General features: G+C 41.2%; 1 protein-coding gene across 5 annotated transcripts in view; it reads right to left on the reverse strand.

The window, feature by feature from the left end:
- Positions 1 to 25,630, reverse strand: part of veph1 (ventricular zone expressed PH domain-containing 1) — a 100,148-nt gene that overhangs the window by 45,745 nt on the left and 28,773 nt on the right. For 4 of the 5 annotated variants that reach the window (XM_058387791.1, XM_058387790.1, XM_058387788.1 and 1 more), the window contains exons 5-9: positions 18,930 to 19,093; positions 16,357 to 16,566; positions 5,623 to 5,840; positions 4,418 to 4,633; positions 3,531 to 3,850 (exon numbers count right to left, since the gene is read on the reverse strand). In XM_058387791.1, the coding sequence (XP_058243774.1) occupies positions 3,531 to 3,850; positions 4,418 to 4,633; positions 5,623 to 5,840; positions 16,357 to 16,566; positions 18,930 to 19,093 (1,128 nt within the window). Of the gene's footprint in view, positions 1 to 3,530; positions 3,851 to 4,417; positions 4,634 to 5,622; positions 5,841 to 16,356; positions 16,567 to 18,929; positions 19,094 to 25,512 lie in introns of those variants that run through there. The other variant, XM_058387792.1, reaches the window with a different exon arrangement.

Raw genomic sequence — 25,630 nt, forward strand, 5'->3', positions numbered from 1 at the left:
GTCTGCAGTAGATCTGTTTGAGAAGTCTCTCTGCTTTAGTACCTCGGTTAGATGATAGCACTTCTAACAAAGAAAGTCAGAAGTGTAACCTGGAAAAACCAAAAGACTTGGAGCCCAAATGTGAAGTCCAAAATTCTGATGTAAGAAGCTCCAGAGTGGGACAAAACTCAATCCTGAAAATGCACATGGACACACTGTCTCTCCTGCCAATCACTAGCCAACAGTGGGAGTCCTGTGCCATAACATGAGCAGCAATCTGGCTTCAGATGTCTCACAGGAAGCATGTGTTAGCCTTTATCCTCTCTGGGTGGTAGCTGTCTTTTGAGAGCTAGCTAGTGGGTGGAAATTGGGGATTGAACAAATTGAGGGGAAAATGGTGGTGAAAAACATGATGTGGATTAAATTAACGTTGACATTTGTATTCAAACAAACTAGAGTAATGCAGCTGGAATCATCAGTATATGTCACATGCACACACACTCAAACTCTCGTCAATCAATTCAATTTTGCTTATATATACAGAGCTTTTAACTGTGGACATAGTCACAAAGCAGCTTTGTAGAAATCTGGATATAAAATGGATCTTTAGTGAGCTGACAGTGGTGAGGAAAAACTCCCTGAGATGACATGAGCAAGAAGAGAGGAACCGTGAGAGGAACCTGATATGAAAAGGAAACCCATCCCAGGCCTAATCCGGGATTATTAATCATTTCTGCTCTATAACTGTATACTATAAAGTGAGGATGTTCCAAGCATCAGTAGAGTTTAAACGTTAGGTCTATTCCCAGATAGCAAAATAGGTCTGGCCCAGATCTGGCCCACACAATGCACTTACACTCGACCCACATACCACAAAGAATGACGGCCCTTTGGTGACCCATGTCTGGTTTGCCAGAGGTGGGCCAGATGTGGGCCAGCACTGGGCGACACCACATCTGGCATGCCATCATATAAGCAGTTCCATCACTGCAAGACCTGTTCCGCATCTGGTTGACATACCACTTGCCATGCCAGAACTCAGCCAGCAGTGCCAGCTTAATGCAAGATCTGGCCCAGACCCGTCTGCTATGTGGGTTGTATCAAGTGTAGACTTCCTAGGAAGACGTCTTTATGACGTCTGTGTGGTACCACCCACAGTAATCTCACGGTGATCTTTAGGCTGTCCTCAGCAGCAGCGAGTGATTTATATGTGGTAGTATTTACACCTAGGGGCAATTCATCTCAGCCAATCTACATCCTGGCTTGTTTTTACCCAGACCCTGAACCACTCACTGCTCTCAGTCAATCATGCAGGTATTGTTCAACCCCACACATCAGAGCGTAATATTATAATCAGTTTCCATATGTTCTGGTGAATATGACTCAACCCTGTACCTCCTGCTGTCTAACACACACACATACACACACACACACACTGATGAATTACCTTACTGTAGCTCTGTGGGGGAGACGTGAAAGTATGAGCATGTAGAAACAGGAAATCTTCAGACAAAAGGACCACAGAAGTGCAGCCCTACCCCAGAGCTGAAATCTTTTTCTAGAGAAATCATGATCTGTGATGAAATGTTTGTTCTATATTATAAACTGCCATTTTAACAACTTCTTATATGTTAGATCTCTGAACTCCTTTTGGTGCTTGTAAATGAGAGGAGCTGGGAAAGCAGGAGGGAAAAATGTGCATGACGCAGCGGTCTGTCAGCAATCCTGACGGCGTCAGACTCAGCAAAACCGCGACACCTGATCAACTGCTTCAGTAAACTGTAGACAGGAAATAATTTACCTGGATGCAGCTGGGAATTCTTCCACAATATGCACAGTACCCTGTGGGCATGAGCACCGATTACAAGTTTAGAAATGCTGATAGAAATGTTCAGTTTAAGGTTGAATAAATCTTCAATCCTGACCATTTAAAGCCATTCAGTCTTAAATCCATCCACTACACCTTATCTACACCGTCCAAAACCCACTAGCTAGTCAATCCTCCTCAGACAAAACCTCACTCGTTGCTCAATCCTCACAGAAGTGAGGGCAAAATTGCTCTTGGGGAATTCAGAAAGAACATGACTGTTTTCTCAGTTCTCTCAACATAAATCTTTACTTAATATTCAATCCACCGAATATTCAATCCTCTCCATTTAAATCCTATGCAATACTCAATCTGTACTCTCTAAAACACACTCGTTAATCAATCTTCCTCAGCCAAAAACTCAACTGTTACTCAATCCCTGTAGCTGTGATGCCAAATTTCCCCTTAGGGGTTATTAAAATACTCTACTTTACTCTTTATCAATACTCTCAGCCGAAATCCTTCTCATTACTCAATCCTCTCAATTACAGCCCACACGTTAATCAGTCATCTCAGTCTAATTCCCACTCAATGCTCTCAGGCTCCGATACTTGATCTACAATGTGTAAAACCAACTCATTAATCAATCCTCTGTAGGCAAAAATTCAACTCATTATTTAATTCTCCCAGCCTCAACACTGTCTACCTAGAATATAACCACTCAATGAATAAGTGTCAGAATAACAAGTACACTCATTATTGAATCCTTATTTTATAATGTGCTGAGTTTACAGTACACTTGTTATTCAATCCTCTCAGTTTATAATACACTTGTTATTCAATCTTTTCAGTTTATAATACACTTATTCAATCCTCTCTGTTTATAATTCACTTGTTATTCAATCCTCTGTGTTGATGGTTCACTTGATACTCAATCCCTTTCAGTTTATAATGCACTTGTTATTCAATCCTCTCTGATGATGGTTCACTTGATACTTAATCCTTTCAGTTTATCAGCTCAATTATTAGTGAAGCTTCTCAATTCAGTCCACTCACTAGTCCTTTTAGTTTATATTTAACACGTAACTCAGTCCTTTCAATCTAACACCCATTCCTTATTGTCTTAGCGTAAAGCCTATTAATTACTCGCTCCACTTACACAGCTTACATTCCACTCTTTACTCAATTCTTTCTAACCTTGTAATCTAATCTTATTATGTTATTTTATCTTAAAATCCACCTCCATGCTTAATCTACACAGCTAATCTGCAAGTCCACTCAATATTCAATTATTTTTCCCCTAAAACTTTCCAGCACAGTCTAAAGCTCACGTGCTCAATCCTTCCAGCCGTATGCTCATACTCAAACTCTAGCAGACTGATGAATTGCCTAAATGTAGCTGTGTGGGAGAGTGTTAGGTTACATCAATGTGGAGAACAGGAAGCCTGCCAGAGAATTGCACAGCAACTGAACACGAGTTTGACCCTTCGGGGTGAAAGCCCACCCAATATTCAATTATTTCTGTTTTTGGAAAGTAGGCATGTGAGACAGTTAATGAAGTACGATAAAGAGTACTAGCAGATAAGATAAGCCTCTGCTGATCCCAGGAGGGAAACTGCTTATGCTATCAATGATCTATTATTACTTCATCCTAACATCTAAATTCTATATTACTGCAGCTTGAGAAGGTGCTAACATTTTACTAGCTTGGCCAAGCAGTGTTCTGAATGATGTAGCCATGTACCTTCAATGATGCAACGCTCAGGGATCGGGATCTGTGTGACCATATCTGCACAGAAGGCTCGGATCTTCTCTAAGTTGTCCCTCAGGTGTTTCCAGAGCCGGTCTCCTTCCCGAGGGTCCATGCTGTCTGTCTGTCCTCCTTCCTCAGGAGAAGATGAGTTCTGATGCTCTTCCTGAGCAGAGGAAGCTGCTGGGCCAGACTCAGGGCAGAGGATGGGCTCAATCAGAAAGTCCTCTGTGTTTAGATCAGCTTCTCCATCCTGGATGCAGTCAGGATTAGCGGAACGTGACTGAACGGCATGCAGAGCCAGGCTCTTTGACCTGACAGAGAGGTTAGAGGTTGGAGGTAAAAGAGATGGACACCATCTTGAATTCTCTGGAACGTAGCACTTCATCTAACTCACTATAACCTTCAGAAGCGTAGCTTACACGTTTGTTCTGATAAAACAACAGCGTGAAAAAAAAAAAAAATTGGTGCAGTGTGTGAAGTTACACAGCCTGACATGGTGACCTTTCAGTAGGCAGCTGATACACAGCTTCACGTTCATTAACACAGCATGAAGTTTAGTCTCAAATGCAAACCAAATGCTCTTAAACTGCACATTCCTCTAAAACTGTTTAATTCACCGACTCCGCAGGCAGCTCTAAATGTAGCATTGTTATCTTTTATTATACCGCAGTGTTGCTGAGTTCTGGATTCTGATTGGTCAGAAGGTGTTGATTAATTTTCTAGAACAGCAGCTCTGGCAGCAGTGCACCTATAAATCACAGCTAAACTGTTTCTATAGCAACAACTTGGAGGCATTTATGTAACATTTATAGAAGCAGTCTCCAGTGTCAGCACGTGTTTCCCAGGATCTTCAGGACTTTGACCATAAACCCACCCACCGATTGAACCTGATGTCTCGGCGCTCGTCTCGTGCCACCTGACCCAGGCTGTGACACCTCTGTGGCCCCGGTGAGTCCGTTCCAGCTTCCTCCTGAGCCACCTCCTCCTCCAGCTTCTCCTCAAATGCCTGGATCTTCACTTGCAGACTCTGGTCTTCATCACGTTTTCTGGAATCGGAGTCACACCGATTCGGATCTGCGACCTCCTTGTTTTCTCTGATACACAAAAGCACACACTTTTTCAGTTTACACTGTTAGAAGAAGATCAGTAATAAGTCTTTATCTGGACATATCATGATTTTGGATGTTCTAGAGCATTATCTGTAACTATAAATAGATAAAAATGCCATACTTTCATTATGAAATAACTATTAGCATGGCAACGTGCTTTTGTATAAGAGGAATAAAACACTTCAGGTGTGCTGCTAGAGGAAAATGATCAACTTCATGGAGAAGTGGAAACAGTATCCATCACACCAGCCTGTCTTTGATTATTGCGCCATAACTGCATGAGTTTTATTCCTCAGCTAAGCAATCTAACCTCGAATGGAGAAGAGAGATTAACTGTAACGTTTCTTAGCATTAAGCGGTCAACACAGTTAGCAAAACGAAAAACCAGAAAGGCCATGAGGGAGAGATTTCATCAGTCAGAATGATGTAGCACACTATAATCATGACTCCCATCTTTCCTCCATCTCCACTCTATTATTTCATACTCCCTCTATCCTTCTGTCCATCATCATCTAAAAAAAAACCCACCTAAATTTCTCCATCAGATGACGTTTATTTCTTAAAGACACATTTTATCCCAGCAACCTCTTTCAGCCTGCTCTATTCAGGGAATTTGATTCCAGAGTTAAATTTGAAGGAATCCATCATTTTTTGTGCCAGTAATAATGTGAGTGTCGGCAGGCCGCTGAAGTGCTGTCGCTATTCTGGGACCTAAACGAAGAGGAAAACATCCAGGCAGAAAGCTTGGACTCGGCAGCTACGATACTGTAACAAAACTAGAAATGTGGTTATGACACTAACGAATGGTTTCTACAATTGCATAATTGTTTCCTTTAGATTCTGAGTGCAGAGTGAAAATAAACAGAATTTAAACGGAGAGAACGAGAGAGAGAGAGAGAGTCTGGAGAACAGATGGGAAAATAAAGGAAAAATTATAGAAAGTGTGTGTTGTGTGTGTGTGTGTGTGTGCATACATGCATGGTGTTAAATGATCAGACTGTAGCCTGCGTCCCAGGAGCCGTGCGATGGCACTGAAGCTGTTGCTCATGCGGTAGATGTCTTTTGCGCCGCCTACGATGGAGGTGTAGCGCTCGGTCAGGCTGTGGATCTCCAGCAGAACTGTGTGATGGACGCTGTGCTCCATACATGCCAACAGAGACACCAGGTACTGTAGAGCCTCGCGAGCCTGATCCTAACAACACACACATTATTCACTCATGTAACACTTTTATAGCCTAACCTTACCGTTTCTATAGCAACAGCTGTATTACAAAGACGTGTATTTTTAAAGCAGCACATAAACAGAATAAAATGATCTCTCTGAGGAGAAGTTTATCTTCCATCCATACATCCATCTGTCCAGAAGAACCTGTCACAATGAACCTGGAGTCTATCCAAGGGGACTCAGGGCACAAGGCAGGGGACACCCTGGACAGTCCATTACAGAACACAGTCACTCAGCCTATAGTGCATGTCTTTGGACTGGAGGAAACCAAAGAAACCAGGAGAAATCCCCTGAAGCACAGGAAGAACATGGAAACTCCACACACACAGTGGGGAATCAAACCCCTATCCCCAGGTGTTTGAGGCAAATGTGCCTTCAGGAGAGGCTTATTCAGCATTTCATAGAAGGAGTCTCCAGTGTCAGAGTTAAAGGTGTAACTCTGTTTTCTTCAGGGATTTCAGGCTTAAAAGTGTAAAGCAAACAGATTTTTGAGACAGAATATGACGTGTCCTTTATTATTACTGTAAAAGAAACAAATGTTTGTGTAACTGTGATGTTCCTCGGAATCTGACTGCAAATTTACTGTCAACTGTTGCTTTCTTGGAATTTTCAAGGAATCTTGCACCAGCAGAATAATCAGTGCAAGCTGCCATGTCAATGTGTGAGTGTATCAGTGACTCAGGCCATGCAGCTCTGACTCATCTGTCACACTGCTTATTGACAACCGGCCAAAAACAAGTGGAAATCCAATCACCGTTCGTCTGTGAGCATTTCGGAGAACATTAACAAGAAATCATTTCCTTTAATAAAAAAAAAACTAGAATCAGCCTTGGCAGCTCGGTCGCTATATCATTAACAACAGATATGGATCAAAAGGAACGGAGAATAAAACAGAGAAGTCACTGATACTATAATAAGCAGAGGTCAGCGTATAATCACGGTTTAAGGTGACTAAATAAACATGTCGGAGCTTCCCAGGAATCTGGGGAATTGACTACACATGTAAACATCTGGGAGCGTTTAAACCGGACACCAGCTCGGCTCCGGAGGCCTGCTGATTCAATAAAGCAGGATTCGAATCTCTACTTACCTCCCCACCGTGCCTGACAGAAGGATCTTTATCTAGCCAAATCATTTCATAAAAATCATTAGAGTTGTATGCCAAGTTTTTAGGAGTCCTCTGATGCTCTGTAACTTCATTCTTTCTTCATTATAACACTGAACATGCTGAAACAGATTGGCCCATCTAGAACACCGACTCTGAATCAAATGGGGCCAAACGAACAGAAACTGAGCTGATGCTAAATAAATCAAAATATAAATATAACTTTAAGTGTTCATTTCTGCAGTGCTACAGCTCTGTCCTTTGGCTCAGTTTAGCAGCTCAACAGCATCTACAAAATGGCATGTTTGATTCACTCCTGCAAAAGAGTCGATTCAGAGTTGATTCACTTTGTTTATGTGTTTGAAGCTGATCCAAATGACATCGCCACATGCTCGCCGCTCAGACGTGTGAGTGTCTGTGTGTGTGTGTGTTCTCACCTGTCTGAAAAACCACAATGATGGAAAAACTTTTAAGCAAATCAGCTCTACAGAAGTGCAGAGACTCTACCGACTTCAGTGTTAACATTTTTAAAGAGCGTCCACTATACTAGCACATTAATCTAAACTTTACAGCTGGAACCACCATATGAGCCATGCTGCTATTACTCAGATTTAAGCACTCACCGATGCTGTCGTAGCATAAATAATTACCAGCGCAATCCGGCTGTAACGGGAAGGCGCTCGTTGCCTATTAAGACGTTATTTCACAGTAAATAATTTCCCCTCCCGCTTGGCTGGAGATCAAGCAGCTCTTCCTAATGACTGCACCTGCTTCTCAATGTGGCGTTTTTTTAATGGGTTTGGAGAGAATAAGTCATAATGTTTGGGCAGCTTGTCAGGGTCGTTACAGCTCAGAGAGAACGCTACACCTCAGAGCCATTAGTGTGGCTAATGCCGAATGAACATTGTGTAGAAATGTCAGCATGAGTCAATTGCACTACTGATACTCCACGTGGGAGCCATGGGCACTGTGGAGAACATGACTGCAGGAACATGAGATGCTCTCTGTCTGTGTGGGACCATTTAAAGCAATCCGCTGGATATGAGACATGGACTAAACAAGCTTCATTTTTCAGACAGCTAACAACCATCCAATGTTTAACCATTAATCTCTAAAAAGAAAGCTCAAGGATGCAGCTCAAGGTCATTATTAAATAAAGAAGTACTCGGTCGCCGTAGCAATAGAACCTGAGGTACTACATCATGGACATGAGCAGTAAAAGCCTAATGGTTGAGGCTTTGGGTTAAGGCTTAAAGGTTAAGGCTTTGATTTGAGGCTTAATGTTTACGGCCCTGAGATTTGGCTGAATGGTTAAGGCTTAAAGGTTAAGGCATTGAGTTGAGGTTTAATGGATAAGGCTTTGGGTTAAGGCTTAATGGTCATGGATTAGAGCTTTGGATTAAGGCTTAATGGTCAGAAAGATCAGAAAATTGCAGTACAGCGGAACCTCAGCATATGAATTTAATTTGTTCTGGAGGTGAGTTCTAAGGGCGAAAATGTGTATTGCGGAACAAATTTTCCCATAAGAAATAATGTAAATGCAGATAATCCGTTCTAGCTGCCCAAAAATATGACCAATATTCCCAATATGAAGCGTATGTAAGCTGTATGGCTGCTTACAAAGAACTGACCCAAGCCAAGCATTCCATGTCAAGGCTCCTCACAGGAAGTCGTGCCACCAAGCTTGGGCTAAAAACAGAACAGACCGCCCACGTCATTAATCTGTCAACAAAACAACTTGGCCAGCGTTCGGTTTGGTTTGTTCGTATGCCGAAAATGCTTTGTATGGCGATGCAAATTTCTTGCAATTTTTCAATTCTTCAGGTGAAAATTCGTAAAGGAGCGCATTCGTATGCCGAGGTTCCTCTGTACTGAAATCTGAGGACTGCCAGAGAGCTATCAACCAGCTAATGATCAAGGCCCTTAAACCTTAATTACTTTACTGTATCCACTCTTAACTGTAAGTTGATTTGGATAAAAATGACCTCCCAATGATTTAAGAAACACTTTAGTTGAAAACGATATTTGGAAAAGGAAAGATGAGCGGGTTTGAGAAGAGTTGTAAGATGTATGGCATATTCAAGAAGTCAACATTTATGACTTGAAATATTATTCATCCTCAGCAAGCGCGGTCAGGGTCATGATGGATCTGGTTGTTCTGGTTGAGCTTGTTTATAGAACACAACCCCGAAAGGCAATGCCAGTCAATTACAGGGCATCATTCATGCAATGCAGGCAATTTACAATGACCAACTAGAGACCCTGGAGAACGTATTGTACCCTTACATTTTAGCCCATTAGCTGAAACCTTTATCTAAAAACAAAACAGATGACAGTTAAAATGTGAGTCTTGCTCAAGAACTCAACAGTGAGAGCCTGGGACTCAAACTCACAACTTTTCAATCAGTAGATCAGACATGCGCAGACAATGACCTGAGCTAAGAACCATGCTGCCGGAACCCTGGAGCTGTGAGACAGTGAGGCTACCCGCTGTACTGCCCTCAACATGTGTAAAAATATATACATGTGGGTTACACCCATCCTCGTGGGCACATGAATAACACACTATGTGGCGTTAATATTAACTACACTATTTCCATAAAGAACATGCATACAGTAGCTTCCAGGTTTGTGTGTGTGTGTGTGTGTGTGTGTGTGTGTGTGTGGTGCCAACATCATAGTGCTTGGCCCCCTAGCTAAATTCCCACACCTCCTCTTCTGAAAGTACAACAATGTCCTTGCCAAACACTCCAACACGGCTCTCTGCTCAGGCCTCAGTGTTTAAAAGGCCATTTAGTGGTCAAGTATGACATGGCATAAAAAATAAAAAACACAACAGTTTCGTTGTTATTGTTACTACTCATAAAACAGTGGTTACAGCACAAACACAAACAAAGCACACAAACAGAACAGTGAGCAACGCTCCATTTGTGGAGATATGGGGTTTGTATAGCAATAGCCGATGGCACGTAGCATACAGCCACACGCTACTCTAAATGTGGATCTCTTGAGTCATAAACGTGAACGTTTTTTTATTTGTTATTCTCATAACATCGTTGTTTAGAGACATTCACTTTCTTTTAAAGATGTTCAGCCAAACCAAGCTTACAAAACCAAACAATGTGGAGCATTTACTGGTGGCAGATTGACAAACAGCTCCTGGAAAACGGGTACAGCTTCTCCCTGAAGTCCACTTCATGCCCCCCTGGACGCCTTTATTTGATTTTTCGGAGAAGCCGTTCCTCAGATCACGTGATGAATGTTCCCTCGGGGTGCCGTTCACTGGGGCACATGTGGTGTCCAAATGCCTGCTGCACGGCTCAAATGAGGTTCCTGCGTTCCTCTATTGGTCCTGCAGGATTCCCAGTACTGCAGAAATTCTCTGTGAGGTCATCGCTTGCACTCTCCAAGAGGAATGTTAGCCGTCTTATTTCCCTTCTGCATCTAACCTGCTTCTAATAATTCGATCACTAGAGAGGCTAATGGTGATCTAATGGTGATCTCAATAACACAAAATCACAAACCCACAGATTAATAATGATCTTTAAAATTGCTTCAATAATTTGAAGTCTTGATGTGACAGAAAGATTGGTTGGAACGCTGTTTATTTATCTTTTAATCAAGAAAATATCATGTGCTGTTATGTTTTTTTTTAATACAATTCTTGTCAGAAATCCAACAGTTCTGAACATTTTGGAAATTCCTCGGTAATAAGATTCTCTGGAATTGGAATAAACATGAAAATTTCCCAAATTTCTATCTATCTATCTATGAATGCAAGTCATCTAGAAACTAACGTGTTTGGTTTCCGAACTTACACAAAGTGATACAGAGTTTAAAAATAAGCATGCACACTCACTGGTCACTTTATTAGGAACACCGGCATAAACATTCATGCAGTTACCTAATCAACCAATCACGAGGTATAATGCAGATGCAGGTAAAAAGAAAAAAAAGAAAGCCTCAGTTAAGTTCACCAGAATGAGGAGAAAGTCTGATCTCTGAGACTGTAAGTGTGGCCTGGTTGTTGGTTGGTAGTGCCAGATGGGCTGGTACGAGTATTTCAGAAGCTGCTGATCTCCTGCTGGGGTTTTCACACACAACAGGCTGTAGAGGTTACACTGAATGGTGCGAAAAACATCCCGTGTGGAGGATCTGATGATGAGAATGCTGAGAGAGATCAGAGGAGGATGAGCAGGTCGCTCTGAGATGACTGGAAGTTTGTAGTAGCTCACCGTTTATAGCCGTGTTGAGCAGAAAAGCATCTCAAAACATCCAATTTAAAGTTGGATGAGATATAAACAGCACATCAGACCAGGTCTGGTTTCTCTCCTGTCAGCTAAGAACAGGTATCTGAGGCTGTCATGGATACCGGTGATTATTTGACTTCCTGTCAGCTCAGACCAGTCTGTATTAAGAAGGTTTATGAAATAAATTACTGTACATCATAATGAGACATTACTTTATATTTACTGTATATGAAGAAACAAGCTATTAAGGGGTATATGAGTTGATGTGTTTGTGATGTGGGCGGAGCTTAAAGACACTTTCCTCTGTGTTATAGTTAATCATCAAGTGAAGACAGAAGTGACAAACAAATTTGGAAATTTTTATTACTTCAAGTTCAATATTACTTTTATACACTTTTACCCAGTTTATCCAAATATCTAAAAATTGATTGACGTGAAAAAAAAATGGTCATATCTACCCCTAGAGTCTTGCCATAAAAATCTGAACAGGACCCGAATTAACGAATGAACCACAATCTCTGTGTGTATATTCGTCTGAAGGTCCAGTCCACCGCTCTACAGCAGTCAGATTACAGCGATGCAGCTGAAACGCATTTGTCCGGTCCTGTCACAGCGCCGTGGAGCTGTAATGTGATTTGATGGATGTTTTGTGGTACATCGCACTCACTCCTCACGCTCATAATCCAACCATTAATCAGACTCAACCATCTGCATCGCTGCAGACTGTAAAACATCCCTGACAACTCCACTGTCGTTACACCGGGCACTCGATGCCAGAGATAATAAATAATCATCTAATTGTAATTATTTCTTGCTTGTATAAGCAATGACAGGAAAAGAGCGAGGAAACGTGTCAATGATGTGGGATATGATGCACGCTAAATCTAGTCATCATTAACGGCCTTGTGTTGGTGGTTTTGCTTTGTTATTTTGTGAGAATCCTGAGTTCCAGGTTCATGCAGATTTCAGGTTTATAAAGTTATTCATAGCCACCTAGCAGCTCTATAGGCTCAGTGTGGAAGCTCAGTCTGGACCTTGGTCTTCCTGACAATGCCTGATTTCTTAGAAAACAAATTTCTTCAAATTTTCCTCTTTCAGAGCTCTCTAGTGCCTCAGATTCTTCTTCTTGGTTGACATGAGAGGAACATGATGTGTCTTTTACTGTTTTTGCCTCTACGATTAGCATGTTGTATGTTCTGAGATGCTTTTCCGTACACCACAGAGTAGAATAGAATAGAATTGAACAGAACAGAATGAATTTATTTATCTGTGGAGGGAAATTAAAATGTTGTAGCAGCTCAGTACAATTACAATATACTGTTGGGAAAAAAGGGTACCGCGGAGGTACAGTTTTGTTCCTTGATCCATACACAATAGGTCCTTAGGGTACAATTATGTTCCCAAAATAAAGGTATGACTAGATAAAGGTATCACTAGAGGTAACAAAATTGTACCCTTCAGGGTACCACCCCAGCGACGGCCACTTGTACCTTAAAAGGTGCTATTTTGTACCTTTCTTTCTGAGAGTGTAGGGCTACAAAAAAACAAAAAACAAAAACAAAACAAAGCAATAATGAGATGATGAGATGAGATACAGGGTAATAAACAAAAAGGTGTAGAGTATAGTGGGGATGTGAAACACAGTGTGAGAATCTGTACAGTAGAAAAGTACAAAAATACTGAATAGACAGATATGCTAGATAAGTAAATAGGTAAATAAGTAAATAGATAGGTAAGTAAAATAGACAAAGGTGCAAGGAAAGTTATAAGGAATTCTTAAAGAAGAATAGAGTTATTAGGGAGTTAAAAAAGAGTTAATAGAGTAATTGTTCCACTTCCTGTCAGCTTGATCCAAACTAGTCATTCTCTCCTCTGATCTAAATTTTTAACCTGTGGTGAAAGTGTCTGGGGATCATCAACAACCCTTATTTTGATGTTTTCACATAAAGGTTATTGAAGCTTTTGCTCTCAAGCTGCAAGACTTTACGCATTCAGCTGCTGCAGCACGACTGAGCGACTTCAACTTATATTGAAGAACGTTTTTCTACAAAATTCTCTACACGTTTTCCATCACAAGGCTGCATTCTGACCATCGCTGCATGAAAACGTCTAGCTCTCATTTCCTATCACCAAAACAACATCTGGAAATAGATGTTCTTTTCCAGTCATATTTTTAGGTAGCAGTGTATTGTACGAAGTTTTGCAACTGCTTCAGCATGTCCAGTTTCTGAAGTGAAATGACAAGCCCGGTTTATGGCTCGAGCTTCAGCGCAGCCTGCCAGCGATGACTCAGCTGCGTAAGCCATGTGAGAATTCCCCATCAGAGAAGACACAGGAATGCTGCGGGATGCGTCATTTCGGAGAACGCTAACGTTTTAGGGCTTTTTATAGTATATTTTACGCAAGATGTATTAAGGAACCGCTCTCACGTGCCATCTGAACGGAAAACAGTGGATTCACAGCAGGAACGTCCACACAGAGGAAAAGAAACAGTTTATCCAATCACTAGTAATCAGGACTGAATTACCTCTCAGAGAAGGAGAAACGTTTTCATGTGTAAGCAATAAAACACTTGGGGGACATGGTGCTGTAGGAAAATAAGCAAGGACAGAGTGGTGAGATGGAGCAGAGTTACTGATATCGCTTTAAAGCTGATTAGTTTCCTCCGATAAGAGCACATCCTGTGCATGCGTGCTTTGTCAACAAATACAAATTTATCCTTATCCTTATTTTTGTCCGTTTACAGCAACATTTAGTTGTAACTTGTTCCAGCTTGTGATATAGCAGTCACTCACTCAGCAAAAAAAAAACCCAGCCTGGATGTGTCGACACCTTAAGCACTAAGCTACCACAGCTAAGGAACTTATTACACGTCTCCACTAGGATAAAGAATCCTGTGCTTGTGATTTCACCAGTTCAAGTAGCTTTCTACAAAAAATAAATAAAATAATAACATTTGCACAGCAAATTTTACCGCAACAATAGCTGGAGGGACTAGAATGTGTTTATTAAGATTATTAAATCTTAGCTTGGGACACCGTTCCATGTTGTTTTCTTGGATTCTTTTTCATTTTTGGAGAAAATCAGCTCCAATAACATCGGAGACGTTTTCATTCCCAGGCCACCGGATTACACGTTACGTACCGTAGCTGCCAGTGAAGGAGATCTAGTGTGTGTTTGTGTTGAAATGTTTGCTACGTGGACTTCTCTCATCTCTCCTTTTTACCGTGCCAACGTTTTCTAAGGTGTTTAATTTCAGGGATGAGTGACTTAAGTGTTTTCTCAAGCCTGAGTCAACAGAAGAGAGAGAGAGAGAGAGAGAGAGAGAGAGAGAGAGAGAGAGAGAAAAGAAAGAGGCTAATCTGTTGAGTACACAGGAAACCTCACTGAATATAGGATCAGGAAAAAACTGATCCTTTTTATTTATAAACAGAGCTTTATTTATGGCCCTCCATTCATTCATTGTTGTCTCTTGTGGGCATGGCCTATTCAGAGTTTTATAATTAGAAACAGTAGTAGCTTCTAAAGCTAACTAGCTAAAGACAAATTATCGACACAAATCTTAATTTTTCTCGCTAACATCTCTCTACACATTTACTGTGTGGTTGCATATAACAGGATGAGATGAAACCAGGGTTATAAGATTTCCGTCCATGGTTTTAATCTAAAACGTTAAATGAGAACCAACTGCAGCTAGGAACTGAAATTGTGAGACAGAAAAACGGAATTCCGAAGATTCGGAATGGGATGTCCATGAAATGGTGGCTCTGTGCCGTGCACGTTATAGGAAATAATGCTGGCTTTGTTATTTGGAAGTGCACATGTATGATAAAAGATGTTCCTGATTATGTTACTTCGTTTATAAGGAGCGCTTTTGTTTAACTTTCCATGGCTTTGAGGAGAACGCTGGAGAGGAAGGATTAGAGCCGAGTACGAGAGATACAGCACAGAGAAACTGAGAGAGAGAGAGAGAGAGAGCTTGCAAAAATGAGAGGCAGTTCAGCATGTTTTCAGTCCAATGGCCGAGGAGAGCAGAGAGAAACGCCTCATTTTCAGCCCTCCTGCTTTCACCAACACAATGAAACAATTCAGTTAATACAACAAAATGTGTGGAGCAAACAGAGCAGCGTGCCAGCACACAAAGGCATGGAGCAACAGTGTACCGGACATGCTAACACACTCACACACACATACGCACACACACACACACACACTGCATAACCTTTACCTTCATGTATGAAAAATCTGAGTGTTTGACATGCAGGTGTCATAAAAACCAACAGCCAATCATCTTCCAGTATGCAAAGGCAAGCGTTTTTCCAGAAGGATAAGGTGCGAGTCGGAGCTGTTTGCAAATTTTTAACTGTTGTTTGCGCTGAGCAATTTATTTATTATTGAACACAGGAAAGATTTTAAGAGACAGTCATGCAACTATATCATGCAAAATCAAGCGATCCTGTTTAATATCCACATAACCGCCAACTCGCACGTATCCACAGGTTGTCATGGTAACCTAGAATGCGTCAGTACTATTTTTCAGAGGGATTTATAAAGTATTCTTTAAAACAGATACTGATAGCAAAATAAATAAATTTTTATTATCAATCAATGATTCGACTCCAAACATTGTAGGTGCATCCCACCTGTACTACTTGTAGAAATAGTGTGAGTAAAATTCCTAGAAGAAGAAATGCACTTCAAGCACGTATTCAACTGAAAAAATGTGGAATGTTGGATGCACTTAATGCACTTAACACTCGCAACTTTGCTTTTTGCAATGGAAGAGGGGCGGCGCTACGAGGAAATGAAGTTATTAAACGGTCTGTGAGGGTCTGTGTTGAAACTCCTCTGGTGCAAACAAGAATGTCTTATAAATATTGTTCCTACAAGCCTCCTTAGCCATGTCCATCCATCTAAACGGTCAAAGCGAAGTAACGCCAAACGGGCCTCTAGTGCACACTCTAGTGAGGCATATCAAATAATAAAAATGTGCATTTATGATGGAACTCATTTATGACATTTCATCTCTAACCACAAGCCCCTTCTATGACTACTTTGAGAATTCTAGTATTCCTTTCCAAAAATAAATAATAAAGTGCGTGTATAACTGTAACTATCCGGTGCTCACCTCATTGGTCAGACCGACCGCCCCGTGGATCTTAGCAACATGTCCCAGCAGCCCTGGAGTCTGCTGACCCACAATCCTCAGTGCTGGAAGAAATGGCCCGAGTGAGGCGGGGCTAACCTGGGCTATGTCCATCAACACGGTGAGGAGGGCGTCGCTCAAGGAGGCGTCGCTCAGGTGACCCATCAGAGATGGCACGAGAGAGGTCAACGCCTGGGACAGTGGGAGAGAAGACAGGTTTTAAATGGTGAAGGACAGGAATGCACGCTGTACTGGTGTTAGAGAATGGTAGCAAAAAGCCTAATGTGAGCTGACAGGAGAAAATGCACACGCTGCAAATGCTGGTCTGCGAACCAGACCAGACCAACAGTGCTTAACAATGTGGCCTCTGGATTCAGAGGGGGTCTGGTAAAAATAGAAAAGCTTTTTTTTTTTTTGTTTCAAAACTCTTGAGGTTATGATCTGGTCCTGTCCAGTATAAGCCGCGTGGTGATTGGCTGATTTCAGAGCTGCCCACCCCCTAATGAATTCCTGATTCTCTGCAGTGCTTTTTCTTTTTCAGAGAAAGACTGAGACAAAAAAAAAGAATGAAACGAATTTCAGAAAAAGTCTCCAGGAAAATCTTTATTGTTTACTCTTAGGCTGATTTAATAACTCGAAAAAGAATTAGTCATATTTGATTTACCTTTTCTGCTATGATACAAGAAAGTCATGAAAATCCTGAGTCACCCAAACCTCACACACTCACACACACACACACACACACACTGTTATAAATAATCCTCTGTTTATCCTGTCTGGACATTCAGGGTTCAGCACTGGCCATAAATATGTTCTGCCTAAAAAAACCTGCCTGAGGGTCACAAGAGGCCACAAGCAAGCGGACATGAGCGAGCAGAGATACAAAGGTGACAGTACAGAGAGAGGGAGACTGGGAATAGAGTCTGTGCTCACGTGTGGAACGTGACTCATGAAGTTTCAGTACTAAGCACAACGTGAGACTCGTTGGCTGAGCCTCAGTGAGATGCTGCCACGTGCTCATCAGTCAAGCTCCTACAACGGCAGACATTTTACTAGCACAGTTACTTCACAGGAGAACTTCATACAGAAAGTTCAGATAAATATGATGGTTATACTTTAATCATAAATTTAAAGTGGAATTAATAAGAAATTGCAAAATGCTTGCCACAGACTAGCTGACTTTTTGTTGAGCTCGCAAGCATGTGATACATTTGATAACAGAATAATAATCGTAGACTCATTTAGTAATTTCACATATTTATCCTTTGTACATTTTTCCCCTATTGGGAATAATCTTTCATTCTCTGTTCCTTTCTTCAAAACAACAGCATGACTCATTAAATTTCTCCTCATCTCTTTTATCCTCCCAGCTCATTGCACAGCCTCAGGTTTGCGCAATCACAGCCGTTTTCAGCATGGTGTACATCTCACTAACACAGACAACTCCGGCTCCCAACATTCCTTTCGGCTGTCTCCGTAACTCTGCCGCTGCTTTCAGACCAGGCCTCAGGAGAACGATTGCGATTTCCACATTTAGGAAAAATCTGGGTATTTTCCCTCTTTCCCGTCACATAACTCTTTCTGCACTGCGGCTTTTTCTGATGATCTGCACACATTTTCATGTCGTTTCCATATCCGTTAAAATTAAAAGTGCTGATGACATCGGACATCGGACTGTCTGCCACCTTTTTCCTGCGATGCGAACCGAAATATCTCTGGCGACATCACACTCACTCACCACCTCTCCATCTCCCTGTCTGTCCTTCAACCTTTTCCTTTGCTGTTCCACCCAAAATACCTGACCTTTAACACACACCTGCTTTTTTTAAAAATTGGACATACCTCCACACCCTCGCATCCTAAAGTTTCACTCACAATAGCAAGCAACAGGAAATAATTTATTTCTATGTTATTTCTATGTAATATAAAGTAACATAAGACTGTTCTCAATTTTATGCAAATTATCTGTAATGTATTAAATTCGAACAACAATTCCTTTAATCAATTGTACCTCCTTTATGGGACAATGTTTATTCAGCTCTCCACTCACAACTTCTCATTAAAAGTGTACAGAGACATTAAAGAAACAAAGCCTCTGGTGAGTGAAAATAAGAGAATAAAGCTAGAACAAAGCTGTCCACATTTTGCTCACACTCTCTCGCTCTTTCTCTCCTACACACACACACACACACACAAAAACCAGATTACAGGGACTAGAAGCTGGATCCTGCGATGTGGGGACCCATATTTCTAACATAGTTCAAACGTGTGAGGACCAGCATACACACATACACACACACACACAAACACACATAAATGGGATTATGGGGACTAGAAGCTGGATCCTGCGATGTGGGGACCCATATTTCTAACATAGTTCAAACATGTGAGGACCAGCATACACACACACACACATACACACAAACACACATAAATGGGATTATGGGGACTACAAGCTGGATCATGCAATGTGGGGACCCATTTTTCTAACATAGTTCAAACTGGTAAGGGACTACCAAATACACACACACACACACACACACACTTAAACTGACCTGTGGATGTTGAGCAGAGATCATCTGGAGCAGACGCAGTAAGTGCTGTTTGCTCATATGGTCCAGTTCAGGAATCAGAAGGACCAGGTCCTGGATGTGCTGGTGGATTGGATCTGGTTCTAGAGTATAGATGGAGGGAAGAACCCGCAGCAGCATGCTGTTACCTACAATAGAACCCATAAAGACATAAAGACATAAAACATACAAATTACAGCTTTACTTCTGATGGCTACAAAGCATTGACACTGGAGACTCCTTCCATAACAGTTAAACAAACATCTCCTTCATCTGCCTCCTTTTTATGTGCAAGTTTTTGCTACAGAAACGATAACATATCAGAATGCGCATGTCAATATAAACTACTACTGTCAGAGCTGCTGTTAAAGAAAACTAATCAACACCCTCTGACCAATCAGAATCCAGAATTCGGCAGCGCTTTGGTTTAAGCTGAGAATATCAACTCGTTCCATGTGAGGTTACGATATAGTGAAAAACACACAAATGAAAACAGCAGAGTAAAGAAAAGTTAAATATAACAAGACAAAAAAAAAAGGAGAAAGTTTCATTCTAAACCCAAACCACAGCACTTCAGTGACTCCAGCCAAACGTGTCCATCAACAGCTCCTTCTCATCTGGGAACAATCCTCAGCTTCCTATAGGTGACTCCAGGCATAAAAAAAAGCTCCGTTTGTAGTCTGAACACAATAAGTTTCCACTGGAGCTGGCAAGAATAACAAACATGTGTGGGAACAGGAAGGCCATAGAGCCGTTACAGCTGTAGAGTCCAGAGGATGAGGTCTGGCCAAATGAGGAAGAGAGGGATGAATAAGCTACCTCATGAAAATAAACCGAGTGTTTTTTCAATTTTTTGAATCACATCTGTCACACTTGATAGAAGCGTAGTCTTGGTAATTTCGTATGTTTAAGAACATGACCTAACGGAGCCTTCTGATGAATCTTTGGTATACAAGCTGAAACATACGTGTACTAATCGGTTTACTGGAAAAGATAAAGCTTGTTAATGTTCCACTCATCTTCACTCCAAGCGTGGGATATAGAATTAGGTGTTGCTGGAATAGAATTCAGCTCCACCATGACCAGAACTCGTTAAACCTTGGATGGGGTACATCTCAGGGCACCACACATACTCACCCTTGGGGGCAATTTATAGTCATTTGGTAGCTGAGCGAAAACAGGAAAACTATGAAGAGCCCATATAACCCCAAGGAAAACCAACAAAATTGTGTTAACAAGTGACCCAAGTTCAGAAGTGAATAAAGTTGTAACAGAGTTGTTGGTGTGGTAACATAGTGGTCAAGGTGTTGGACTACTGATTGGAAGATTGTGAGTTTGAATCCCTGTTCCAACAAGCTGCCACTGTTGCTCCCCTGGCAAGGCCCTAACACCCAATTGCTCAGTTGTAAAAAATGAAATAAAATTGTAAGTTTCTCTGGACAAGAGCATTTAACAAATGGCGTAAATCTAAACGTACATGGTTACTGGTCCAGGGTTTGGAGCATTCACATGTAGGTACACTTCATTGGAGCTCTTTGGGAGAGACCCTAAAGGAAATCAACCTATACACAGGGACATATTAAACTCCAGCTCAGGATCCATAAAGACCACAAAGCTCTCTGAATGAAATTCTACCTTCTGTACCAGAGTGCCTCACAAACCTGGACCATCATCATTCCTCTTCAGTATGAGTTCTACCCTGTTCAGGGTTGCGGTGGATCCAGAGCCTCTGCTGGAATTCACCCTAGATGGAACATCAGTCCCGACCATCACTGGGCAAACACGAATATTCACACCTTCAAGTTGCAAATCTGTCAAGAGTCAGATTTTAGTGAGGTTGGTGCAAACCCAGAGGAGAAAAAAAGCACCAGAGATCTGAATAACCTGAGCTCTGGATTAAATTAAGGAGCTGTGAGGCAGCAAAGCCACCCGTCGTGCCCAAAGCTGGAACATATTTTCCAAAATACACTTCTGACAGGCTATTGAATAATTTCTTACTCCGGGAAGAGCCCCTTCTTTCTTGCATAACGCCTATTGCTCAAAAGAAGGAAAAGTATGGACCTCCAGGCCGAGCACCTCCATATGCTGGCAATCCATCTGAGAGCTGATCGCTCTGTCAGCAACCATGAACACTTTCCCAGAATGATTGCACTGCAAAACAGGCATGAAGCCAAACACCACCACTGGTGCCCATAGCAAACCCTGCTGACAGATTGCTCATGCAATATGTACATCAACCAAACAACCAATTATGGTTAAAACAGATCTACAGCATGTGGTATGAATGGGATAAACACGCAAACAAACACAAGCAACAAAATCTGCTTGTGTTGGGGTCGAAATCTCTGACATGTGATGTGACTGATGCTAGAATGCTTTGTTTATAAAGTAACAGCACTGAAAACATGTTGCGGGAAAATGTTTGCAACAACTGACAAACTTACGATTTGAAAACATTACTCAAAAAACCAGCGTCAAACCAGTGTGCAAGAATGTAGCTAAAGAAAGAATGCAACACGCATGTTGTGTAATTGTAGAAAAATAATCAGTGATGTAGTGATGTGATGAGGCGGAGTTACTTTCCCCTGACAGCACATCCTGAAGTGTTTTATTCCTCTTATACCACTGCAATTTGCCAACGATTACACTTTTTTCTTTTATTAAAGAATAACACATTTTATATTTATCCAGTTATAGTTACATTAATATTGTGGAACATTTCAGAGACAGGTTAGCTCCTTTGGTCATTTATGTTATAGCAGCTACAATGAGTCGTTCCCTCTCCAGTACAAAAAAAAACGCAGCGTGTCACGTTACTGAGAAAGCAAAAACTCCTCCATCTTCATGTGACGGAAAACTTAGAGCTGTTACAAAGCGCTGAAACTGGAGATTCCTTCCATAAATGTTACATAAACAAGTCCTTACAGGAAACTTATCTGTTTAAAGCATTACACAGGTTTTAAATCTGTTTATGTGACACGTCTGCCATATCGTTCACGTCCCTGTAGAGTAAGTAAATAAGTTGTTTGTTCCGAAACAATGGTGTGTTAGAATGAGGCTGTAACATGAGGAAGCAGGAGGTGGCATGCGATTACACAAACACAAATAACAGAACCAGGAAGTGTGACATTTGGAAAACAAAGCTTGAGCGTAATGGGACAAAAAGCGTGATAAGGATTTAACAGGAACAAATCCAATCCCAAAGTCGGTTCTAACATAAACAAAAGCTCATGGAGTAAACTCCAAACCAAACCAGACGAAAGGGAAAACCGATGACAAGCGAATTAATAGAAACTGATGACTGGAATTCTCTGAGCATTCAGTAGTGTGAAGATGCTAGTGGAGAAGCATAACGTTCACTCTTTCAGATAGCATTGCTTTTTCTTTTCGAGCCAAGGCAATAAAAGCTGAAATCCATGTTAAAAATGTTTTTGTTTTTGTCCTGTATTTCAAGATATTAGTTTCACACTAATCAAAGTCCACACAAAATAACTAAAAACATCAAACCGTAATCTGCGGAAAAGTCTGTGGCTAGGAATAAAGTGCATTTGGGATTCTATGAGCTGTTTGGTATGATTTATGGTTTTCTGAGGTACAGAGGTAAGGACGTATATTGGAGTGTTTACAGGAGAAGGAAAGCGGCAGTGCAGCTTATAAACGCTCTCAGAGCTCGGTTCTTCTCCCACTGCGGTCTGCCGAAACCCGGCCCGTCACATTCCACCCGACACGCTCGTAAATACTCAGTGATTTCCTGCAACCTGCCAGCTCATAAGTAGTGTGTAGGTACCGTATGTACATGTGTGCACGTGTGTAACATCTGGGGCGTCCGTGTCAGCGGGGACACGAGATGGATGCAGTGTCTCCATCAAAGCTGCGTAAAATCGGCTTGTCAGGCATCGCTGCAGGTTCGGAGACAGAGTCAGAGCACCGTCTGGGTGTTTCTGCTATCATTAGTTTAGCTTATGGGGTGCATTAGGTCCTGAGCGATATGTGTTTTAATGGCTGTTTAAGGGATTTCTGTATGAAATCCAGATGTGGATGTGACTGAAAAAAGCAGTAGGTTCCTTGGGGTTCTGTTTAGAACTCTGCAAATAGAACCTTCCTCCCTCCATAAAAATGGTGGATCTAAAACTCTTGGAACTTAAGTAAGGTGGGTGCCATTACTTTTATCTCTTATAATTTTATCTCTATGTGGATAATGAAGCAGGATGTTTTGAAACCGATCCTTTTAACAGTGTTATGCCTGCATCCTTACCTGTGTTCAGATTCTCTTGGTAATAGATTCTCTGGCTTCTGATTGGTCAGGAGGTGTGTTCTGTAACGGCGACTCTGCCAGTAGCACAAAGTAAAGCTGGTGTGGAAATGATCATTTATAGCTGCTTTTAACTGGAACTGGAACTGCAGATGCTACAGAACATTTAATGTAACTATAAATAGATTAAAAGCACTTTATCTAAGATTTCACTTTATCTTATCTTATTTCACTTACATTCCATTACACACGTTCTTTTCTTTCTTTTCGGCGCTAAGTGTCCTGTGTTCTTTTGTGTTGTCTTTCTTGTATTTATTGTCTTTTGCATGTCTTGTCTATGCTGTTTGCACCTAGCTGCACACTGTGCACTTTACGTGGCTAATGACAATCTTCTGTCCTAGCTCTGTGGTGTTGTTTTTATGTTGAACTTTGTTGTTGTATGTTTCTGTAGCACCAGGTCCTGGAGAAACGTTGTTTCATTTCACTATGTACTGCGTCAGCTATATGTAGTTGAAATGACAATAAAGCTTCTTGAATCTTGAAAGCAGTAAATAAAAATGATCATAATTAGCATATTCGCTGATGTGTGAGAGGAATAAAACACCCCAGCTGTGCTGTTTTTGGAAAATAAGTAATTTCCGGGTGGTTCAATTCAACAGCCTGCTGTTGATTATTTTCCTCTTACAGCATGACACACACCGGCATAAAAATGTAGCAGCCTCTTACTTTCCATGGAAACAGAGTGAATTATTCAATTGTATACCAGATGTTTGCACAACAGAAACGGCCAATTAGCAACCATGAGCGTGGAAAAGGCTCGTTCCTCATCCTTCATGACTCTGTACGTCAGCTTGACCTGGCTACTGGTTGCTGGAAGAGAGAACCTTATTGTGCTTGACCTCCACTCATGGTGTAGGTGCCAGTGGCATTTCAATTCAACAGCAATGTTTCATTCCAAGATGGCAGATGTTGTGCATCACCGAAGCCCGTCCTCTTCAGGGACAACAAAGCCGTTCTTCATTCTGCACTGATTCAGGGATTTCCAGGAGTTTACACATTCCACACAAAACCGCCTCTGCATGTTCTGCAGGTGGTTTTGCAAACCTTCTCAGTTGACCACACAGATAACCATCATGCCTGAGGAAAACAAAGAGCGGTACACACTCGCAGCCTGGGTAACAAACCCGTGTTACTCAGCTGGTGCAACGAATCAGGACCTGGTAAAACAAGACCTAGCAGTTTATTAGCGAAGTGAGATTCCTTTGGTCTGGTGAAAGGGTCATGGCTTTGGCTGAAACTCAAATCTCTCCATGGACTGAATCTCTGCTTTAAATTTGCATGAATGCATCACTGGGCTCTGCATTTGCTGTTTAAAAGAGAAAAGGTTTGCCCCAGTGAAACTATTATTCCCCTTACACAGTGCTTTGTGTTTGAATGGAACCCCGGTGTGTTCTCCCCATTCTCGGTGTGGTTCTTTAGGCAGATGAGAAGGTGGTAATCTCACTTGAGTAGCTTCTAACTGAACACTAGCTTGGATTGATGACAGCGAGAAAGTGATTTGACTCTGAATTCCTCGACTGCAGGAAATGAATCAAACATGCTGTTTGTTCTGGGTAAAAAGAAAATGCTGGATGATAGAGATACACAATATTCACTGTACTCTGGCGAATTTTTGAGGTCTACTGACTAATAAGAAAAGAGCGTTTTAATTACATGGTTTCTGAATCCAAATCAAATCAAATTTTATTTTGATTTGGACTACTCCAATAGAGTTAACAGATGTGATATTTCTTTCATATTCAAACTGCCAGTTAAATCTGTAATAAATCTGTAAATCTGTACTCTACATCACTTTCCATCCTACATCTTTGGTAATATCATATAATGACATCATCTACATTAACTATTTTTACCATTGGTCAAAAAATGGAGTTTGCTCCTGTTTGGTTGGGTGTCCATGTTGAGTGTCTTTGTCATGTCTCACTCCAGAGTGGTGGTTCATATGAAGCTCATATGAAAGTAGACACTCAGGACTTTAAGAATTTGTAGTATTTGTCACTATGGGCGATATATTCGTTTTTGCATACAAATATTTGTATTTTCAAAGTAAAAACCCATTTCTGCTCTCTGAGATGCCCTAGGTTCTTGCACATAAATCTGATTTTCAAACAGTAAAATTCTGTGTAAGGTTATCCAACAGAGGGAAAAAACACACGTCTAAAACACACTGAGAGCCAGCAGATTCACAACTGGTGATAAAATTTTAATTTTATTTAATTTGTTTAAGTCCATTTCCATTCCAACAGTGGGACAGAATACTGGTATACTGGGGAAAAGGGTTAAGATTCAAGATTTTATTTGTCATGTACACAATTATACATATCATATTAGAGTAAAATGAAATGCGGTCTTTATATATATGTTATACAATTTG

The sequence above is a fragment of the Hemibagrus wyckioides genome, linkage group LG04 (genome assembly GCF_019097595.1).
Source record: "Hemibagrus wyckioides isolate EC202008001 linkage group LG04, SWU_Hwy_1.0, whole genome shotgun sequence".
In the NCBI taxonomy this organism is placed as follows: Eukaryota; Metazoa; Chordata; class Actinopteri; order Siluriformes; family Bagridae; genus Hemibagrus; species Hemibagrus wyckioides.